The following is a 22892-nucleotide window of genomic DNA, read 5'->3' as shown; positions in this document are numbered from 1 at the left end:
ATCCTTCCATTTGCAGATGGCTAGTGGCTATCGAGTGCAATTTGCCTTAATATTGTTCTCCATGCATCTTGGTGTTCAACAAGGCATAATTTAAAAAAATAAAAAACACTTATCTCATAAGAAAATAAGAAGAGCCCTAGTGGATCAGACCAGTGGCCTGTTTTGTCCAGCATCCTTTTCCCACAGTGACCAACCAGATGCCAAAAGCAGGACAATATCTGATTTGCATTGTTGTTTTCCAGCAACTGGTATTAAGAGGCATGGGGCCTGGGATCATGGAGGCAGTATATAGCCATTGATAACCTTATCTTCCATCTGTTTTGGAACCTTTTTTGAAGTTGGTGGGTGTTACTACTTGCGCTAGTTAATTCCACAGTTTAACTTTATATCCCTTTGCTGGGAGAAGTGTCCATTTAACCTTACTCTCTGCTCCCTGTCCTTCGGAACCAAACACATTTTGCCAGTACTTGAAAACCTAACAGTCTTCTAGGTATACTAAAGTGTTGCTCCTGCTCTCAAATAATTTGGGTGTTGTTGTTTTAGCATGAGATGAGAAATGCATTGTGATTTAATTTCACAGAATAATACAAGAAAAGAGTTACTGTTGAGGTGAAGAAGAGGAAGCAGAGGACCTGGTTTAGGAATCCATATTACTTGATCTAGATACTTTTAGTGAGACGCTATCTGTATTTGATTGCATATCACAGGCCGTTTTGCAAAATGCAGCCATTTTACACAAAGCAGCCAGTTGCTTGTGGATAAAAAACACAATATGACCATTTGTGAAAGAACATCTTTGCTCTGCTGATTCTGCCCTGTTAACTGAAAACTGACTGACATTTTAAAGCAGTGAAGTGTACATACAACTTGAAAACTCCAAATGCTGTTATCTCCCCACTTCCCAAGCCAATCTTTTATTGATGATATTATATGAGTTTTGCTTTCGCTGTTCATATGTGATTCTGTGTTTGTGTGTGAGGGAGGAAAGGAAGGAGGGAGGGAGAAAGTGAAACAAGAAAAAAAATCTGTTGGATTTTTTTCACATGCCATTTCTGACAAAAAAAGGGGGAAATGCCTGAAGGAGTAAAACGCCTGTGTGCCGGGATGTCAAAGGCAAAGGTGAGTGTGTGCTATATTTCCATATTGTAATTAAATATGGGCATAAGGGAACAGTCCTTTTGCACATAAAAAGAGAGATCACGTGTCCGCAGCTGACATTTAGATGGATAATTATTCAGTAAAGTAGGAATAGCTTTCCTTTTCTAGTTTCACCAAGCTACAAAATGGTGGTAAGGACTTAGAATTCTGAGTTGTCTTCTATATATTTAATGTTTTCTTTTTATCTTGCAACAGTGTTAACACTGCTTTATTGTTGATAGATGTATAAGTGCAATTATACAAGTTGCACTTGTTATTACACTAAATGTATTTTGACCTGAAACACATACACACGCACATATATCCCCATATCCCTAAGGGCTTTTTCATTTACACTCTTTGTTTTGGTCTGTCCTCTATCCTTGAGCCTTCGCAATGAGATCGAATACAAAATCCAGTAAAATCTCATTCATATATATATATATATATAGTCTTGTTGAACATTGATATGTACAGAGAACAATATTAAGGCAAATTGCACTGCATAGCAACTAACCCTTTGCAAATGGAAGGGCTCATTCTGTTTGCAGGGAGCGCTGGGATCTATTGCAGCCCCCCACTAGCATATTGGGCAAGGATGGCATTTTCTGCTCCTCACTCTTTTCTCTTGCAACCCCTTGCACCATTCTCATGTCACTACGTAGGATCCTTCAGAGTAGTGTTTTCAATTGTTCTGTGTCTTTTGTGAGTTTGATCTTATGGGGCAGCTATATAACTTTGGTTAGTAAAGAAATAATTTCAAATGGAAATTATAGTGGCTATTGAGCATGTTCTTTCATATATTTTCATATACCTAGCATCCAAATTAATAATACATAATATATTGCATTTGCCAACAATCTTACATTGCTATGGAGTGAAATGAATGTTGGGAATTTTTTAACCTCTTAAATCTGTTAGTAGTAGTAGTAGTAGTAGTAGTAGTAGTAGTAGTAACTTTACCATTTCTATTTTTGTATTTGTAGCTTTCCTTTCTAACATAAGATGTTTATAGGAAAAGCTGTAATTGATTAAATGTCAAGTTAAAGTGCATTTGTAATGAAAAGGGGGTGGGTATAGAGAAAATAGTTAATGTTTACCTTTTGTGCAGAAGATGGTAAATCTTTATACTATTTTGATTTTTGTCTTCAACTACAGGATGGTTATAGTGTGTTAATTCTTATTTCTTGACTGTCTTATTCCTAGGAAACAGAGAGAAACGTAGTAACTTGCTAATCAGATCACCCAGAAGGGGGCATCCTGAAATGGAAGATTATGAAAAGTAATGTTACCTAATTCTATAGTTTAAACTAAGCATGGAGAGGCACAAATTTAATTGCAACAGAGCCTCTGGGAAAGCTGTTTCTGCTGTAGCAATATTGGGGAGTATTTTTTATTTAGTCCTTTTGCAATTATTAATTATCAACAAAACTGAGTTTTAAAAAACCCTAAGAAATGTTTGTTTTCTATCACAACGTTACACAGGTAAATGCAGATTAACATAAAATCACAAAAATTCTTCTAAAAAAATCAAAACCTACTTGAATTTGTTTTTGTGGGAGTTAATTATTTTCCTGACAATATTTTAGAAATGGCAGCCAGCTTTCCCAGAATTTATTGTATACAATTTGTCTGTCTATTCAATGAGCTGCCTGGTACTACGGCACTGCTTCAGTTCTTTCAGGCTTATGTCACTCCAATTAAAATCTGTTCTATAAGAGAACAAGTTACATTGCCAGTTAAGCAGCCTTCATCCTTTTGCTTTATTTATTCATGCAATCTTGTGCTTCTGGTGCACTCTCTAGCCTTTTGGATGATCCTACTGGTTTTTCCACTTCTCTCCTCCCCCCTTCCATTCCTGATCTGCTTTTTACTGTCTCCTAAAGCAGGGCTTCCCAAACTTGTGCTCCAGCCATTTTTGGACTACAATCCCCATCATCCTTGACCACTGGTACTGCTAACTAGAGATGATGGGAGTTGTAGTCCAAAGGCCTAGGTTTGGGAAACCCTGTCCTAAAGAGTCCCATGTGTAGGACTGGGCTGGGCTGGAAACTTGTGCAGGAGTATTGATGGGTTTCTTTGCACTATCAATGAGAAGTGGGTGGAACTGACTCCCTATGCTGGAGTTTAGGGAGGAGGTAAGATAATGATGGGAAATTAGTATAATTATACATGCTAGAAATGTGTGCATTTTGCTAGTGGTTGATGTACGATAAACCCTAGACTTATTTACCTGTTATATACCAACAAGTTACAGTATTTCACAGCCAGGGGAGGGATGTTGCCGGCAAAGCTATATCAGTGTTACTTGGTTTTTATTCATTTTTGTTCTTGTTTCAGAAATTATGCCATCAATTTAAAGAATTCCTTGTTTCCCTCTTTCCTTAAGACTATTAATACTGCAGTCTGAAGTTGAAGATTCTCTGGGCAGATTTATGAAAATCAGACAAAACCTAACCAATTTACAGGTCTGTTCTCCCCCATCTTGATCCTTGATTCATTCTTTCTTTCTTTCTTTCTTTCTTTCTTTCTTTCTTTCTTTCTTCTCAATTGTTGCAATCTTCATTATAGAGCAGGGGTGGGGAGCTTCTGGTCCACCGATCAAATTTGACTTGCAAGGCTGTTTTCCCTAGCCTACTTTTCATATGTGACATCATGTGCGGGGCAGGTAGAGATGCAGCTGGATCATCTGTGCAGCTGACAACATGATTGTGTAGCTTATGTCTGTAGAAAGCCCTTGCGCTGCAGTCCCCAGGCATCCGACAACCAGCTGGCAGATGGGCACTTGGAAAGTGTTATGCAAGAGACTTTGACAGGTGGGTGGAAGTTAGCCCACAGGACAGATAGCTAATTGGCCTACTGGGCCAAAAAGTTTGCCCACATCTAACAATACCTATAATTTTATTAGCTATTGTTCTCTCAGGTCAGTCTCCACCCTCTACCCAGAAAAATAGTTGGTTTTCTGATTCCACTGTGAGGATCAAACTAGGTGTGATTGTGGAGTTTGATCATGCATCTCCCACAGTTTTGTTTTTTAAAAAAAGCATGTTAACACTTTCCCTTATATCTGTTTCCTGATTTAAACTGCCCCTCTTCAGCTGCTATTTGCCCCACGAGGTCACACCTATGAGTATCCTAAGGGCACCTGTTTTGCCCGCCACTCTATACCTGAATCCTGGGTGGGGTCGTGTCCTAAGGGCTGGAAAGAAAGCAGAGGTGGTAGGCTGGGATGGATTCTGTGGTCCAGGCTAGAAGCCAAAGTCAGGGCAACACTTCCTTTGATTGAAAGGCATGGTTGGATACAGAGTAGTTGGGGTAAACTAGGGGAACTGACCGGGATTCAGGCAAACAAACAGCCTGAAAAGGCAAAGTGGCAGCCTGCTGTGTCCTTCAGCGATAATGTGCTCAGATTGTGAGGATGCGACAAGACTTCCAACTTCACACCTGTTGATCATACTGTGCATACAGAAGCATTCCATTTCTAATATCAAATGTTAGTAATATAGAATTTTTTTTCATCCATTTAAACTAATGATGCAGAAAGAGTGGGAGGTTTTAAGAGTTCTGTTTTGTTAGAAGATTCGGCATTAAGATTTAGCTTTTTTTTAAAAAAAATTTTTTTTTCAGGCTTTAGAGGGCACCAGAGAGCTTGAAAATATTATCGGTGTTTCAGAATCCGCTGGTAACTTGAAAGGCGAAGTGAGCAAAACCAGAAAGCTAAGTAAGAAGGACTTTTCATAATTTCTGTTTTTGTGAAAGAATTAATGTGCATCCTTTCACATATTTAATCTTTGTTTTACATGAGCATGCCTAGGTGTCCTAGAAATATTACGTATTGCAGAAATACAGATTAGTTTCCATATTGAGTACTTCATATTAAGCAACATAATTAAGCAAACAAATAATTGATAAGTGGTAACACTACTGATCACTCTTGGTATAACTCAAGTGAATTTATATTACGGGTCTCTATATCCAAGTTACTATAAGCAGGAGTAGGGAGCCTCAGGCCCAAGTGCCAAATGTGGCCCTCCAAGCCTCTGTCTGGCCCTCATGACTCTCCCAACACCATGCCCTTGCCCTTCAGCCTGTTTCACATCCTCTTTGAGTGTTTTGCTTGGCCTAGAACTGATAATTATGATAATTAAGTGATCAGTCTGTGAACACTTAGAAAAGGATGCTATGATTACTAAGACTCAGCATGGGCTTCTCAAAAACAAGTCATGCTGGACCAATTTCATTTCTTCTTTTTTTTTATGGCATTACAAGCTTGGTGGATCAGGGGAATGCTGTGGACGTAGCGTATCTTGATTTCAATAAGGCTTTTGACAAAGTCCCGCATAATAACATTGCAGAGAAGCTGCTAAAATGTGGGCTGGGCGAGGTAAGTGTTAGGTGGATTTGTAGCTGGTTGACTGACTAAACCAAAAGACTTCCACACTAATGGTTCCTCATCAACTTGGGTTAGAAGTTAGGTGCTACAGTGTTGTGTCCTGAGCCTGTTGTTCAATGAAGGTATTGAGGGATATCATTAGTTTTACTTTTGGCCTAACAATCTAGTGTGTCTTACTCAGAAGAAACTGTATTCAATGGGACTTGCTCCCTAGTATTGCACTCTGCTGCTAGCCATGTCCAAAAAGATTTAGCAGAACTTTTGTCTACAGAAGTGTGTGTGAGAAAAAGGGAGGTGATTGTTTTCTTCTGATTTTTCTGATGTACAAAGGTTTGCAGGGGAAAGGGAGAGCAGAGATCTGGGAGTGCCCTATTCTGGGAGTAGAACTCTGCTTGAGGAACTATGAATTCAATCCAGTATTTTCTTTAATTGAAAAATTTCCTGGAACGTTAGAGAAAAAACACATTTGTACCATTTTTCTATATTAGCATCACATGAGTAGAGTTGTCACAATATCTAAATATATTTTGTTCCTCAGTAAAGCAAGCAGGAAAGCTGCTAAGAAGAACCAATGCAAGACAGCCTGCCCAAGGTAACTCCCCCATATTATTTGTTTTGATGGCAAAGAGTTGTCAAAGGGGTCCATTTAGCAAATTTCTTCTGAAAGACTTGAAAAGGCCTTTTGCAGGAGACCATATCAGCTTTGTGTTCTTTTCAGCAAAATTAGGTCTCTTGCCCTCTCTTTGGTTGTATGACATTTAAGCTGTTGGCAAGATAAAGACTCCCCCCCCCACCCGCCACTTTCAGATTACAAAAATGCCTCACTGAACAAACTATGCATTTTAAAAATGCATTTATTTGAAATGTTTTTATATACCACCTTTTTACTGAAGTCTCCCGGTGGTGTTCATATTAAAAATACGCAAGATAAAAATGATAAACTATAAAAAGCACAACAGTATATAGGCTAAAATTCAGCTGCAGCAGGCGGGGGTGGGGAGTAAGAACAAAAAGTGGAATTGCACATCTTCAGAGTCCTGGTTAAATAAGTGTGGTTTAAAGAGATGCCGAAATAGAATAAAAGATGGTGCCTGCCTGCCCAAGTTCAGGAGGGAAATGATTCCATATAAAAGGTACAATTGCAGAAAAGGCATGGCTCCAAGGGGACTTCAGTTGCACTTCTGTTGGCTGTGACACCAGAAGGAGCTGCAGTGGAGGAGAACCAGCCGTCTGCCATAACGGGTGACAGATACATACCTCTCTATTTTGAAGTGTTTGCAAAAGATAGGAAACCACAATTGCTAAGTGATTTGCTTGCCTGCACACAAGGTGGAATGGACACCCGCATTTATCTTATGTTAAGGTGCTCATACAATGTCCCTAAGGGGTATTTATTAATTCGCCTTAGCTCAATGAAGCAGCTTTGTGGGCAGTTCACCAGCAACATACCTATTCTGTCTTTCTGGCCCAGAACCAAGAACAAATTCCCAAATCCAGATCCAGAGCATCCTGGCCTTGTGGTGAGAATGAAGGAACTCTTGTGGGTTATGTCAACTTTCCTCCCCTCGGTCTGTGTGGGTGCTGCACTCAGCTCCTGGGAGGCAGAGCTATCCATGCATGTTGGACAGAGTTATCCATGCAGTGGTTAGGAGAATGCACTCTGCAGATGCTCTGTTCTCTCCTTTTTTCACATGGTTTGGCCTCAGCTCTGGCTTTGGGGAAAGATTGAGCCCCATTTACTAGTCAGCCCCATTAAAAAAATTAAGGCTGCAGTTTTTTGCCCAGTCAGATTAACTCGTCAATCTGAGTTACTGGGCACAGGATTGTAGTCAGAACTGTTCTTGGTATTGGCATGTGAGCACCCTACCACTTTGAGAAGAACCTTTATTTAACTATCTGGATATGAACTGCCTTCATGTTTATTTTATTTTTTATTTTTTTACATTTTCTTCCTTATCCACATCACCTTGTCTTAGGGGTAGGCTTTTGAGTGAACTATAAAGCCTTGATGTATCTCAAGGCTTTAATAATGATAATAATATTTCTCTAGTGTCTATTACCGGAGGACCTGAGCGTACTTTGCAAACATTTATGAATACAGCCTTGCCACATCCCAGAGACATATGATCTCTATTTTACAAAGTCCCATTTCGGCGAGGTGCTTAAGAACATGCCTTGCATTAAACAGAGGAAGCGCATCATTGACGTCACGGCTTGTCTGATATGGGGCATAGGCATCTCTTGGAGAACAGGCACATTATAGTTTTGGTATTCTGCGAATGAGTGGCTTAGAATGAGCTTTCAAGCAGATTAAATATACCAGCTACTTCCATGAAATCCTGTGGAACACCCACCCCTTTGGCAGATTTTTTTTTAAGCTTTTAAATTAAACTTGACTGAGTTTCCAAAAACACTTTTCTAAATGCGCATTGTGTTATCATGCAACGCACCAGCCTTACAGATGAGTTTACATCATCCATGCCATTTTACTGTTCTGCAATGTATACCAGGGTCATGTAAGTCAGTGGCTCTCCCAGGAGGAATTATTCTTTCCTCTGTGCGAGTGGGTAATGCTGTCCCGTTGTAGCCTTTCCCCAAAATGTTCAGAAATGTAGTAACAAAGCTCTGTAGTAAAATGAGAGCTTTGGCACTGTGCCAGCTAGGTAAGCACATTTGGGGTATGAATATAGACCAGCCCATCAGCTGGTACAGAGAAGGTGCCTGTGTGTCTTTTACTACAAAGTTGTGGTTAAATGCTGAAAAGATGAGTGGCTTGTCTGCCCTCCCAGGTAAAGTATGAAATGAGACGACAGCTGACTCCTGGTCCTGTGCCTTAAACTCAAGGCAATACTTCCTCCTAAGCTTGAAGTCATTTAGCATTTATATCGATATGAAGTGAAATCTCTGTAGCTCAGCAGTGTGTTCTTGATGCCAGACAGGCAGCCACACATCTTGATCAAGTAGATTAATTTTCCCTTGTGGTTTATGATTTAGTTTTTAAAAGAAGCAGAATAAAGGACATTTTAACAATGAAGACTTAGCTTGCCAAGTGTCAGTTGTGTTGAGTGGTGTTTTCTCATTCTTTATCTTTAACATGGAGTAAACAAATGACTTTCTTTTCTTGGTTTCTCCCCACCTCCTTATTATGTACTTTTAAAAATTGCCTTGTATCAGTTCATAGGATCGTTGAAAAGAGCTGTTTCTCTCTTTAATGTAATATATAGACCTTAGTTATCGTCTTCTTTTTTTTAACTTTGAAGTTTAGAACATCACAGTGGCAGTTACTGCCTCTGAGTGGAACAGAGTTGAGTTTATGCAAGACTACAACTGGTTAGGGGAACAAAATTGCATTGGGCCACATACCAGGCCTACTTAATATCTGCTGGAATGGTGCCTGTGTATATAAACCAGAGCTATGAGATTATTGCTTTTAAAATCCAAGGTAACAATTGCACATATGGATCTAGGTGTGTAAATGATAGCACAGAGAAGCAGTACTTTCCCATCTCCATGTCTTTGTAATTTGAGGGGTAAGTCAGAATAAACATATACGGGTTAAATTCAAATCTTTTTAGATGAGTTGATCCAGTGAAAGAGAGGGGAAGACCATTTTGCTGATTTGCCCTGCAGCCCCAACTCTTTTTGGAGGATCCCCTAACTATCAGAGGGTGCAAGCAGAAAGAATAATCAACTCTCCAGTCCCCTCTCCAGGGCCGGCCCAGGACATTTTGGCACCTGAGGCGAAACACAAAATGGTGCTTCTCCCCTGCCAAGGAAGAAGAGATGAGTGAAGTGCATGGGAACAAGGAACGAGGGTGGGAGGAGACCAGCAGCACCTCCTATTCGCCAAGAGGCCACTGTAGAGAAGGCATTGGGGTGGGGTGGGGCTGCTGAGGAGGTGTCAGATCCAGCGTCCAAGGAGTATGCTCTATGTGTTGTTGCTGTAGCCACAGCAGTGGGCAATGCATTCCTTGGAGGCCGGGTCTACCCCTGTGGATCTTGCCACTTGAGGCAGTCACCTCATCTTGCTGTATGGGTGGGCCAGCCCTGCCTCTCTCCCACTTTCCCCAAGTGTCCCCAAGGAGAACTCCATGCAGGAGATGAGCTTGCTGATGGGAGCAAAGTCTGGATCCAAGCTACCGTCTGGAAACCAATCGCTAGAATATCCGTGACCAATTTTAAGCTGGGAAATCTAATCTTGGTCACATACAAGAATCCTTACAGCTGCAAGTTTAGAAAATCGGTCAAGTTGGGCTGCAGAAAACCAGGACAGAAGAGCGAGTTTGCTTAAGGAATTTTCATTTGGCGGAATTCTTACTCGTCCTGAAGTTGGTTTCGCTTACAAATTCTCCCACTCTCTTCTTAGCCTAATGAAGCCCACAGAAACCAGTGCCATAGTATACTAAGCATCTCTTTAGTTGCTTTCTAAGTAAAGCAACCATATAGCCTTATTTGTGCTCAAGAACAACAGTGAAACATGCTGCATCATAATGTTTCTTCCATTTGTAACACTAATGACCCAAGCAGTGAAAATTTAGTATGACTCTGAAATCATATGGGTCAAAATGACGCACTTTTAGCATGTTAACAATATAATAAATACTTCTTGAATGGGAACTTTGATCCCTTCTGCTGTCCTAATGAAAATAAAGGCTGGAGAAAGACTGTCTTCTTTATTTAGCTTTTTTACTTTTGGATGTGGTTTTCCATAATTATTTTTAATTAGTTACGCTCAGGACATGAAACCTATGACTATTCTTTGGCTTGATACAGATGGAATGTCACATTATCATCACATGGTAAGGCATGAAATTTATTTACTTTACATAAACAGCCTCTACTTAAAACAACTTAATTCAGAACATTCCTTTGTCAATGGGCAGCATTATGTGGATCTTAGTATATCATTCTGCATTAGCAACATAAAAAATGGCCCCATTGTTTGCCCATGACTAGCATTTACAGTAAACAAAATGTTTTTTGAAGAGAATGTAAGCAAACTTGAGAGCAGCTGCCAGGAGATGAAATCTAGTCATGTTGCTGCTGTCCAAAGCATGCTTTATGTGTGTGTAGGTTGCACTCTGCATATTTCAAAGGGGAACTTTTTAACAGTTTTAGCATTTTGTGGGAGTGAATACAAACAAAACGAACCTTTATCCTGCTGGTTCTTAGGGAGGGTTTCAGTAAATGCTAGATCTAAAAGAGACTTTTTACTCAACTCTTCCCCAATCAACCAGGATTGAAAGATTTGTTTACAAATGTTTTTGTTCAATGCAAGACAAAGCACCAAAGTTCTGCAGGCTTTAAAAAGTGCTGTTCTCTGTTACACAGCTTTGATGTACTGCTTCCAACCTGATTTGGTCCAGCTTGTCCAGTTTCCCATCATCACCCAGTGTAGATCAGAGGTGGGCAAATGAAGGCTAGCGGACTGTATCTGAGTCTACAGTTTGGGGTGGGGTGTCCAAGCTGCTGCAACCATGTAGTGACTTGGTTCCAGTCCAGTTGTCCCAGAAGATTAAAAAAGGAACAAAAGATTTTCAACGGGAAAAAATTGTGGGATGAATTGGGAAGATATTGCCTGACATTTAAAACGGTGAACAGAGCTAATAAGTGCTCTTGTCCTGTTAGTTACTACCTCATCCCTTGCACTTTTTAGGTGCTCTTTTGTGAAGAACAGAGGGATCTGCCTTATACTGGCTGTGTTATGATGACATGATAAACTATGGTTTGTTGTGATGGGGATGACCTTGAGCAAGCCTCAGGCTTTGTGTCCACTCCTCTTCCAGAGAGCTGTCTTTAACAGCTGTGTGGCAGGTCAAAATTCAACAGGTGAAGCCTTTTTCTGGTATGGAAAAAAGCTCTACCTGTTCACATTCAGTCTGTCAAACATTTTATTACTTGTGTGACCCTAATTTGTTTTGGGGTTGTCCAATCAAACTGTGCAAAATAGGATACAAAGCTTAAACCAATTTGTGTCCTCTTTTGCAAGAGGGGGCATAAGGCCTAATCCACATAGAGTGCATTGGACCCATTATACTGCTGGCACCCTGGACTTACTCGCAGGCAAGTGTGTAAGATTGCAGCCTTGGTTGCCTCAAAGTCTGTGCCACTCTTGAGATTATTTTGTAAGAGACAAAGTTTTGGCTGTATTGATTTTTGTGGGGTGTTTTTGCTTCAGGTGAGACTTTAATCTGTCTAGTAGAGAGATACTACTTATTGTGAAGAAAAATGGTCAGAACTCAGTTATTCATTTGACCTACAAATACTGCATGATTAGATCTTTTTCTCATCTCAACAAAAAAATGCTTTGTTTCCCCAAAGACACTTATGTTAATATGTGGCTGTAATTAGGGTGTGAATTTTAAAATACAGCTTTTGGCATGTTTAGCATCACAGGCCGGAGCTACAAGTGTGATAGATACTTGGGAGGCAAACTACAAACTTCTCCAATTATTTACTGTCCTATGCTATGTAGATGAAATATTAAGCTATTAACTTTGGTGGCACACAGAGAAATGCATATGAGACATATGACTATAAAGCTTCAGATATATATACACAACCAACCATACAGATGTGCACAAACATTCACTGACCTGTCAAACTGCATTCCTTATATGAAGGTCTACCATTCAGCCATTGTACATGAACTTTGATGCATTACTTTTACAACGTGTTTTTCTTGCAGATCTCTTCCTACAATGCTTTTTACAAAAAAACCAAACTCTGACATTAGATATCAGGTGAAATGAAATCTATTAATTATATAAGTGTTATGTATAGTAATTCGTACATTACTATAAATTCTCCTAAATATGTCTTCTTTGAGACGTACAATAGTTATTTTAAATAATAAAAAAGAAAAGGTGCATTGGTTTGGAGTCACTTAATAGCAATTACATTTTAAGAGGTGTAAATAACTTGCTATCCAGACATTACAAATATCCAGGTGCTCTGTATGTGCTGATGACAACAAAATTGAAAAGAAAGACTGCAATAATTCTGACTGGTTTTCTCTGCAGAAGATATTGATTATTTGTGTGTGGTGAGAGATTTGGAAAATTCAATTAAAGGAGTTGTGCAAAGGTTTCATAAATTTTCCTTATACAGCGTGTACACAGACACTGTTGCGTATTAAATCAATGCAGCACTTCACAATATATTTTCTTTGAAACATAAAAATAAATAACATTTAAACAGTTCTGCTTACTACAGAAACAAGTTTTATTTTCTGTGAAGCATTTAGTCATGTGCTATCACTGACTCATACACATTTGCCAGCTGTAACAAATTTTATAGACATTTTCTCCAGAGACATAGCTCATGTACTATGAATTTTTAAATGAGCAAATGGTGAAGAGGGGATGTCAGCAATATAAAAATTGATCAGTTAAAAGATAAAAGCATAAGTAAAGAGATTTGTATGGTAGTCTTAATAGGTTTTATTAAATAAAAATACTATAAAAGGACAGTAATGAATAGACTGAAGGTTTTAACTGTAGTTGAGGTGGAGAAAAATTATTCTGGCACATTTAAGAGAAGATTGGTTTTATATCACCAGACAGGTGGCCATTTTTTCCTCTCTCCCTCTCCACTTTAGAGCTGTTCATGGTTTAAAGCATTTAAACTTGCACACACATGCATAAAAGAGAGTAAACTTTCAACTAGATCATGACCTTTCACTGTGCTGGTGGATGGGTAGAGGAACAGAAGATTCTCCCCCACTTTGCACAAGCAGATTAGGGTGGTTCTCTAGAAAGACTTGTGTAACGCCCCTTGACCTGGGCAGGTCTCTTGAAGTTGAATGGCAAAGTTGATTAAGGTCTCTACACAGCATCACAGTTGATTCTGATTCAGCTCAGAGCCCCTGTGGTGCAGTGACCAGAATCTGTAAGAAGGGCTGTAGCTCAGTGGTAAGAGGGCATCCATAGCGTGGCCAGGGTCCCAGGCTGAATCCCTGGCATCTGCAGCTGGAGCTGGGAAAGAGTCCTGGCTGCTGGACAGTATTTACAACACTTACTTAGATGGGCCAACGGTCTGACTTGGTATAAGGAGCTTCCTATGTAACCCCAAATCCCCACTGACCATTGAACACTCTGTAAGACCCTGGGAAAGCCAGTATCTTGACTAACTTGTTGCATTGTTGGAGAAAGGGCAAAATGGAATGGTAAGAAGCCCACTGTGGGGCCTGATATTGTTACAATAAACACAGGACAAGACATAGACAAGAAGACTGGACCTTTGTTGGTGAGTCTCAGATCTCCTGCTTGTTCCTACACACACACTAATATATATATATATATATATATATATATATATATATATATATATATAATGATCACTGACTTTGCAGTGGGCACATCCCATAAGCAAAGTAGTGTTCCCCAGTACTACCATCTTCATTCTCCAGGGATGTTGTTGCTTAGTTGTGTCTTTGTGACCCCATGGACCGGAGCACGCCAGGCACTCCTGTCTTCCACTGCCTCCCGCAGTTTGGTCAAACTCATGTTAGTAGCTTCAAGAACACAAACTATCTCATCCTCTGTCATCCCCTTCTCCTTGTGCCCTCAATCTTTCCCAACATCAGGGTCTTTTCCAGGGACGACTCTCTTCTCATGAGGTGGCCAAAGTATTGGAGCCTCAGCTTCAGGATCTGTCCTTCCCGTGAGCACTCAGGGCTGATTTCCTTAAGAGTGGATAGGTTTGATCTTCTTGCAGTCCATGAGACTCTCAAGAGTCTCCTCCAGCACCATAATTCAAAAGCATCAATTCTTCAGCCTTCTTTATGGTCCAGCTCACTTCCATATATCACTACTGGGAAAACCATAGCTTTAACTATACGGGCCTTTGTTGGCAAGGTGATGTCTCTGCTTTTTAAGATGCTATCTAGGTTTGTCATTGCTTTTCTCCCAAGAAGCAATCTCCAGGGATACCTATACATATAAATTAGCTTGTGTCATGGGCCTCAGCCACAGGGCTGTTAAAGTAGCAAGCATCAAGTCCTCCCAATCTTATGTCCTTCAAATGCCTTGGACCTTGTAAGCTCTCATGATCTCTGATTGTGGCCTGTACTAGCTGGGGATTATAGGGGTTGTCGTCCAGAACATCTGTTGAGCAACACGTTGGGGTAAGGCTGACCTAGCAACATACCTGACAAAAGTGGCTTCCTGATGGTCAGCACAAGAATGTGTTGGTGGTAGGCTTGGAGCTCTTTCTTACCTCAGTTTTTAACTTGCCAAATCCTAAGAGCTTGAAGTTCTAACAACCCACTGAATCCTTTTGAGTAAGCCTCTGTTTTTGTCCCTATTGTTAAAATAGAATCTTCAACATTTGCATTAACTTGTGTTTAAAAGCAATTTGTGTTCCACAAGATAAATGCATCTCAATGAAAACAGTAGGCCCAACTACATGTTAGATTGTGTCCAGTGACTATGTTAGATTTTTCATTTTCTATACTGTAAGTATAAACTGCAACATATAATTGTATTGGTTTTCTTGTTATGCGAAAAAAATGTTCTTTGTTTTACAGACTATCTCCAACCTGCCAACAGCTTTGAGTACCTTAAGTCCCTCATCAACTGAGGTGAGCAGATCTTCATGTTTAAGAGACAGGATTGAAGTCTGTAATTGAAAGTACAATTAAAATATATGTGTTTATTGGAAGCTTTTTGAGGAATGGTAGATTTGTGGGACTTAATTTCTAGCACCCCTTGATTAATGGGGGGAAACTATTTTCAATGGTGTTCACTTAATTTGAATGTAAATGACTCTGAGAGTTGATTATTAATATTTTCTCTGCAAACTGATGATTCTTTAATTCCCAAAATGTGTATTAATCAATATGCTGGGCTAGTTCAGACATAATGTCTTTCAAAAGGCATTACTTAGCACACATGTGTAAGTTTATATGTCAGAATGTTTTCCAAAACAGATTTTTGTTTGTGTTTTCATTCATCCAAAGAAATATTTGCTGGGATGATACCACATGAAATGCGTTCTATTTTTGGCATGGCATCAAAGCAAACTTAGCAAGTATTTGAACCATTTTTGTTTCTTGCTAGCTCAGGAAATTCTAGTTTACTTGAGAGCTCATGAGATGTAATTTTACAATTGCTCAAAATAGGATGACTTCCAACTTTGACGAGGTTCCCTTGCACAAAGGCAAAATTCACTCTGAAGCTCTACTAAAATCATGCTGTTTTAATTGCCATTTTTTTCTCCAGGAATATGTGTGCTGAATCACGAGATGAGACAAGCTTCTCACTTTCGAGTACTGGCATTTCCAAAGCCCAGCTCATCTTAAAACATGCAGTTATGTGCAGTGGGACATGAACACCACGCCCTCCTCCAAGGGCCACCCCACATTCATAAGCTGCATGTGACAAAATGGTGTTTAATGCACCATTTAAATTGAGTAGGTCTGATTTGTGTGGTCTACTCTTTCCCCAACTATTTGAGCAGGAAAAACTATTGCATCAGCTGGGTCTGCATATACTGAACTTTCCTCCTGTAGACCTTTTCATTCCAGCATTTTATGCAACATGTGGCCCAGAGGATGGGTTGTGGGGGGCAGCAAGATCCTGTTCCTCGACTTAAAGTAGACAAGGAATGTGTGGTTAGGACACAAGTCCCCAGACAAACAAAATGAAATTATCTTGCTGCACAGAGCTATTCCATAGCATAATTTTTAGAAGAATGCCATCCTTTCTGAAACATAATGAAGATATTCCAGGTCTTGCCTTGCAGGCAAACATTAAGTTCATTGAGCCTGTCCAATATGTCAGCCAAGAACCCTAATCAAAGCTAGAAAATGTTTGTCAAGGAAATCACAAGCCCATCAAAATGTATGGCTCTTGTTTCTGAGTTTACAGACTCCTACAGATTGTCACTTTTTATAAAATCTGCAGTTTTTCACACATGTGGTAAGAACTACATTAGCTGCATTTAAATTTGTTTTTTGTAGCTAGTAGTACCTGGTCCTTTACCCATTCCACATGGCCAGTGTTGTGTCTGATAGGATGCCATCTCTTCCAAACACCTTCATTATATTATTAGCTGAATGAGAAGTTTTGAAAAAAGAATTGTTAGCAGTTCTTAATGTCAGTCAGTGATAAAATAAGGACTCCTGCTCAATCTCAGGTGACCCAGTCTCAGTGTAGCAAACATAAGCCATCCCTTGTGCATCCCTGGTGCTGTTTGCATTGTTATACACACACAGTGCAAAAAAAGGGACTTGGGTTCTGAGCATCAACTGCCATATTGGCAGTACTGCAGCAAATTCTGGTATTGGACAGTAAATACTTAGCTGTATGGTATACTACAGATGCTGCTATTTTTATTGCTGCAAAGCACCACAATTTTTTTGCTGAGGGAACAGACATGGCTGCTTTGTTCTTGCCACAGTACAAAAGACACCATCATGCCTCAAATAATCTAGAAGATGGAAATAAACTCCACTGAAGTTAGTGAGGCTTGCTTCTGAATATGCGTGCAATGAATTGTGCTGTTACAGAACTCCCTTTAAAAAAAGAAGTTGATTGCAGGATATCTTTTACCAAATGGCATTTTAATTAATGATTGCTCAATTATTTTAATCAATGGTTTCATACTATCATGATAGGATGGCAGTTTTGCTTGTAGACAAAGATGTGGCTGTTCTTTTGAAATCAGAATATAAATCCTCACCTCTCGCCAGACAGGCAGCTATTTCGTTGCCCTTCCAGCTTTCTCCCACTCAGATTCCTGTTTCTGGCCTTCTCCTCTACCCCCTTATTCCTGTTTCTCACCTTCTCTAAGTTCTAACCCTCATTTCCTAAACTGCTGCTAACCTTGGCCCACTAACCATTTAGATCAGGGTTTCCCAAACTTGGGTCTCCAGCTGTTTTTGGACTACAACTCCCATCATCCCTAGCTAGCAGGACCAGTAAAGGTAAAGGTAAAGGTACCCCTGCCCGTACGGGCCAGTCTTGACAGACTCTGGGGTTGTGCGCCCATCTCACTCAAGAGGCCAGGGGCCAGCGCTGTCCGAAGACACTTCCGGGTCACGTGGCCAGCGTGACATCGCTGCTCTGGCGAGCCAGAGCCGCACACGGAAACGCTGTTTACCTTCCCGCTGGTGAGCGGTCCCTATTTATCTACTTGCACCCGGAGGTGCTTTCGAACTGCTAGGTTGGCAGGCGCTGGGACTGAGCAGCGGGAGCGCACCCCGCCGCAGGGATTCGAACCGCCGACCTTTCGATCGGCAAGTCCTAGGCGCTGAGGCTTTAACCCACAGGACCAGTAGTCAGGGATAATGGGAATTTTAGTCAAAAAACAGCTGGAGACCCAAGTTCTGGAAGCCCTGATCTCCTACACCCACCAGTCTTCTTGGTTCATAATTTCAAAAGTACAGTGAGCCTTGAGAGAGTAGAGTGTCTTTCTGCAAGATACAGCGAGCAGAAGAACCCAGCTGTTGAAAGATCTATCAGTTTAGAATCACATCCCTCTGATTGGACCTATGACATGTACCTCCAGGTGAATGGAGGTGACTTGCAAAAAGATCCAGGAGTTGCCACTCCTGCAACACTGCTTAGGTGACCGTGCAGGTTTGCAGTAGCAGCCATGCTCCTCCAAGGGAAACGTTGGCGCTATGGCAGGCGGCAAGAATGTGAAAAGCAGTGCATTAATATGGCTTCTTGCTCCGTGGCATAAAATGCACCAAGGAGGCTTCAAACATAGCGAGCACAGCAATAGACTCTCTAGCATCTGTCACAAGCATCTAAAAGTAACGTGCTTATGTGTAGCATTTCCCCTCCCCACCCGGCTCCTGAGGGGCTACATGCACACTGAGGGTATGCACAGTCTCCTTTCGATGCTTGCTAATGGACACCACCCTGTAGGATGCTCAGGCCAGGAAAGCAAGCTGAAGTCTTAAGACTTGGTCGATGGAAGCCAAAATTGTAGCCAAAACAGCTAGCATAATGAGTTGATGAACTGCCAGTTACACAAAAGGCAAAGCATGCCTCTTAATTAGAAAAATCACCTCCCGTTATTCCAGAGCAGCTAGGAAAGAAACAGGAGTTTGCTGAAACAGAGAACATATTCAAACCCAAGGATGCTATGTAATATGTCTAAGTTTATTCTTCTTTATTCTAATCCTTTATAACCCTACTTTCAGGAAACAAATCCTTTCTAGGTTGAAGCTTTCTAAACTGGCTCTTGGTAATAGCAACCAGATCAATGTATTTGGGGTTTTTCATTATATATGTCCCTTGAAATATTAAGCTGACACATGAAGTTGCCCCGTGTTAAATTGTGAACTAAAATAATACTGGGAAGCATTTGTATTTTAACATCCAGGATGCTTTCAAGGAAGTGGGGTATTTTGTTTTCTAGGTGTTCTGTATATACACAGGAAAGCTAGAGCTAAACCACAAATAGTGTGTTCAAAGGGCAACATGGATGCCAAAATTGTCGTTTATTTTAATCATTTTTTAACCTACACAGGCCATATCTGAAGAATATATTCTGCTTGGCTGCAAGATTCTACAACTGCCTGATCCTACTTAAAAGGTTGAAAAGAAACGCCTGTAAATCTATCTCCCCAGCAAATACCAGCTAAGGATTGCTCAGTGCACTAGGCAGGTGCACATCTAGATACAGTTTCTTGCGTCTAATTTAAACTTTACAATCTGCACAACCAGATAATCTCAATGTAAATAATACACTTCTCCATAGCTCTTTTATGCAAATGGGTAATGGCACAAGCTGAATTTCTGCACCAGACCCTACGCTTGCCCTACCTTGGTAAAATGCCTCTGTGAACTTTCCCCTCATGTTTTGGGAAGAAGAGCTGTGCTTAAGGATGGACACTATTTCCCAGGCCTTCAAACAAACTGTAAATTTCACAGTAATGATATGCTCCATGCTTTCTCTGAAGGAGTGCCAGTTTGACCACAAACAATGAAAACTGCTTGCCAACATGCGGGGCATTGTTTATGCAACTTATCAGCACACCCAAAAGCAAGCAATTTTCCATCTATCTTTGGCTCGCTACCATCGTTTTGCTAGCAAAACCTTATGTGCCTCACATGCAACATTTGCAATGCCTTTTTAGTTACTTTGGTTTACAAAAGCACCACATAACTTTAGTTTTGCACTGCTAGCAAAGCTATCAGTATGTTCTTCTGCTTTGTGGTGCCTGAACTTATGCTGCAAAATCATTAAAAAGCAACACCATAGAGATTAATGTTTCTTTGCAATAGTACCTGCAGGGACAGGAATCAGTAAAACCTATCCTAGCATGTACTGAGATCCACAAATGATATCACGTTTCAGTCAAAATAAATGGTAACTATGCTGGAATGTTTAGAGGGCCAAGTACATCTTTAATAACTTTTTAACATAAAGATTATTTTTAATGGAAATTTAGGTGGTGGTGAAGCTGAGGCATGTACCTTCTCAGATGACAGACACTGAAATGCCAGCTTCACCATTTTGAGTGTAAGCAAAGAGTGGAGCCTTAAGAATGTGCTTGCTCATCTCTTCTGTATATATACCCTTTATGATGGTTTGAAGACACTACATAGGGAGGTTTTCCTTCTTGCTTTGCACTGGGTCCCCTTCTGATCCCCCAAAAGCCGCTCTTGAAAGTTAGAAGGCTCTATACAACAGGTTTGGGAGCTGCAGAAGGGGTGGGAGACAAACAGGTAGAAATTGTGGAGCCCTTGCTCCCAGTGTGGAATGTAAGTGCCTTCTGCCCATGCAAGCAGCTTTTTGCAACCAAGCAGACAGTAATAAGTCGCTCGGCATGTACCAATTTCAAAACTGAAGTTGTCAACTATAATTGGGTCACAATTCTTTTTATAGAATAAAACTTTTGAAGGATAATTTGGTGTTGACAATTTGTTTTTAAAAAGTGATTTGCTTAGACATTTCAGTGTAAAGAGTACAGGTTTCAGTTCAAGGTATTTCACTGCTATCAGTGCTAGTTACTTCAAATATATGCATATGCTTTTATGTAGGAAAAGGTTGAGGGACTTTTTCTTCTCAAGATGCTATTGCTAGTCAGTTTCACTTACACAGTTTGAGGGACTTTATTGGCGCAACATCATTGTTGCCTCTTCATTTGTTTGCGGCATCATAACTCGGTCCCAAGCATGTTTACTTACAAGTAAGTTCTACTGATTTCCTTGGGACTTGCTCCCTTGTAGGCTTCTTCAGAATTGCAGCCTAAGGCTATTAAAGTACTGCTTCTCAGCCACTTGTACTAAGCTTTTTCTCTTTTCAGAAACAGCTGGGTCTGTTAAGAACCATTTCCTAGTTCTACATAAGGTAGATCAGATAACTCGCACTTTATCACCCTTGAAGGCCATCTGAAGGACAAAGAAAAGAGATACACATAAAACTAATGTTTTTCTATGCTGGGGAATACTTGCTCCGGGCTTCTGATGACTACAAGCAGAAGAAATGGCTAATGGAAATGTGAGATCAGTGCTCTGTCAGCAAGAGCGACTGTTTCACACTCTCCTTCCCGGAGTGATTTTTGCAGTGCTTCAACATCTTAGAAATATTTTACCAAACTGTATTCAGGATGCGGGTAGTGCTGTGGTCTAAACCACTGAGCCTAGGGCTTGCCAATCAGAAGGTCGGTGGTTCGAATCCCCGTAACGGGGTGAGCTCCCGTTGCTCGGTCCCTGCTCCTGCCAACCTAGCAGTTCGAAAGCACGTCAAAGTGCAAGTAGATAAATAGGTACCGCTCCGGTGGGAAGGTAAACGGCGTTTCCGTGCGCTGCTCTGGTTTCGCCAGAAGCTGCTTAGTCATGCTGGCCACATGACCCGGAAAAGCTGTCTGCGGGCAAATGTCAGCTCCCTCGGCCAGTAAAGCAAGATGAACACCGCAACGCCAGAGTCGTTCACGACTGGACTTAACTGTCAGGGGTCCTTTACTTTACCTTTTTAACAAATTAATGAAGTAAATGAAAACCCACACAATTCTCGTTTTGGAGCAGTTCAGTTTCTGATAGCACTCTGATAGCACTCTAGAGACTGAATATGCCCACTTTTTCCCATCTGCGGCTCTAGACCCGAGGGAGGTGAGGCTGGCACTAGGCCCACGTTGCTCCATACTTTGAATTGGCTCTCCAGTGGTTGCGGTACCTATGCCTCTTGGGAGGAATAACTGTTATGAGAAAGGAGTAAAGTTAAGCTTGGTAGTATTTAATAAGGGAAATGTGGAAGTGATCCATAGATAAGATAGCCCTTTGATATGTGGAGGCTAGGAGGCTTAGTTTGGTCAGAACTGAGTATACACATGCAGAGTTAATGTTACATGCATTGCTTCTGGTAAATCAGTATCAGGGCTGTAAAAATTGTGTCCTGGGCTTTTTAGACTCCTGTATTATCTGAAACCATAGGAGTACATTGGTTGCCAGATTGGGGGGGGGGGGGTCAGCTCTCCTACCACACTTATAGCTTTAAGAATGGGGTAGAAACAGACTATTGTTAATGTCATCATTCAATAAAACATTGGGTTGGAACCAGACAACAGTTTGGAAAATTGAGATTTCCTACCTGGTCCATGAAACATCACCCAGCAATTCCCCTTACATAGCCCTGAGAATCCTAGAGGATAGCATGGGAACTGTTGCCATGAAGTGTGGAGGTTCTGCCAACTATCCCGACACACCAGTTCCCGCTGGTGCAAGGCATCTCTGAATCCAACTCCCTGCTTAGGATTTAACTTTCATTACCATGTGTGACAAGGCTGCACATTCAGCACATGCTATCCTCTTTAGTTCACAATAAATATATCCAAATTGCATAGGAACGCTGGGCCTCCACTCCAGGGGAAATTGCACACACCAGTGGGTTTCTTTGCACACATATTTGAGCAACAAGCCATCCAACAGATGGCCAACAGTGAAGGAAGTTTGGCTGGATTTGGGGCACACCCAAAAGAGAGGCAATTGCACCATCCAGGCTGACAGAGCCAACCATCTGTTTGGTATAATCTTTGATCCAATATTGGGAACCTGAAGTGCTTGATATAGACTGACAGGAACTAAACAAACATTTTATGCGTGCAGTTTCTTTCAGCACACTGGACCTTTGATGGATTGATATACAAAACTTTAAAGGATACCGTTTGAAAGTGTATACAGGTTTGTATACTTGAGACTTCGAAGGCTCACTTGGTGTAGGAAAAATACAAGTTTCATTGGTGTGAGATATCATTCCCTTTAATACAATAAATTATGTATTACTGCTCTGTGGCAACTTTACTTTTAATAATCTTCACATTCCAGTACAATGTTTTAATTTCAAGTCCCCATGATTGAACCTATGCTCTCAGCTTCTGTTCATTTTCATAGAGCATAGCAGG

General features: G+C 40.7%; 1 protein-coding gene across 1 annotated transcript in view; it reads left to right on the top strand.

The window, feature by feature from the left end:
- ITGB3BP (integrin subunit beta 3 binding protein) overlaps positions 1-20398 on the top strand; it is a 33634-nt gene extending 13236 nt beyond the window's left edge. The window contains 7 exon segments of the mRNA XM_083742883.1: positions 2344-2419; positions 3527-3605; positions 4765-4858; positions 6069-6122; positions 10304-10329; positions 15060-15113; positions 19016-20398. Coding sequence (XP_083599009.1) covers positions 2344-2419; positions 3527-3605; positions 4765-4858; positions 6069-6122; positions 10304-10329; positions 15060-15113; positions 19016-19078 — 446 coding nt within the window. The 3' untranslated portion in view covers positions 19079-20398.
- The last annotated feature ends 2494 nt before the right edge of the window (positions 20399-22892 follow it).

The sequence above is a fragment of the Podarcis gaigeae genome, assembly GCF_964106915.1.
Source record: "Podarcis gaigeae genome assembly, chromosome: 6".
Lineage (NCBI taxonomy): Eukaryota > Metazoa > Chordata > Lepidosauria > Squamata > Lacertidae > Podarcis > Podarcis gaigeae.
Note: the sequence above shows the minus strand (reverse complement) of the source record. Positions and strands in the feature narration are given on the sequence as shown.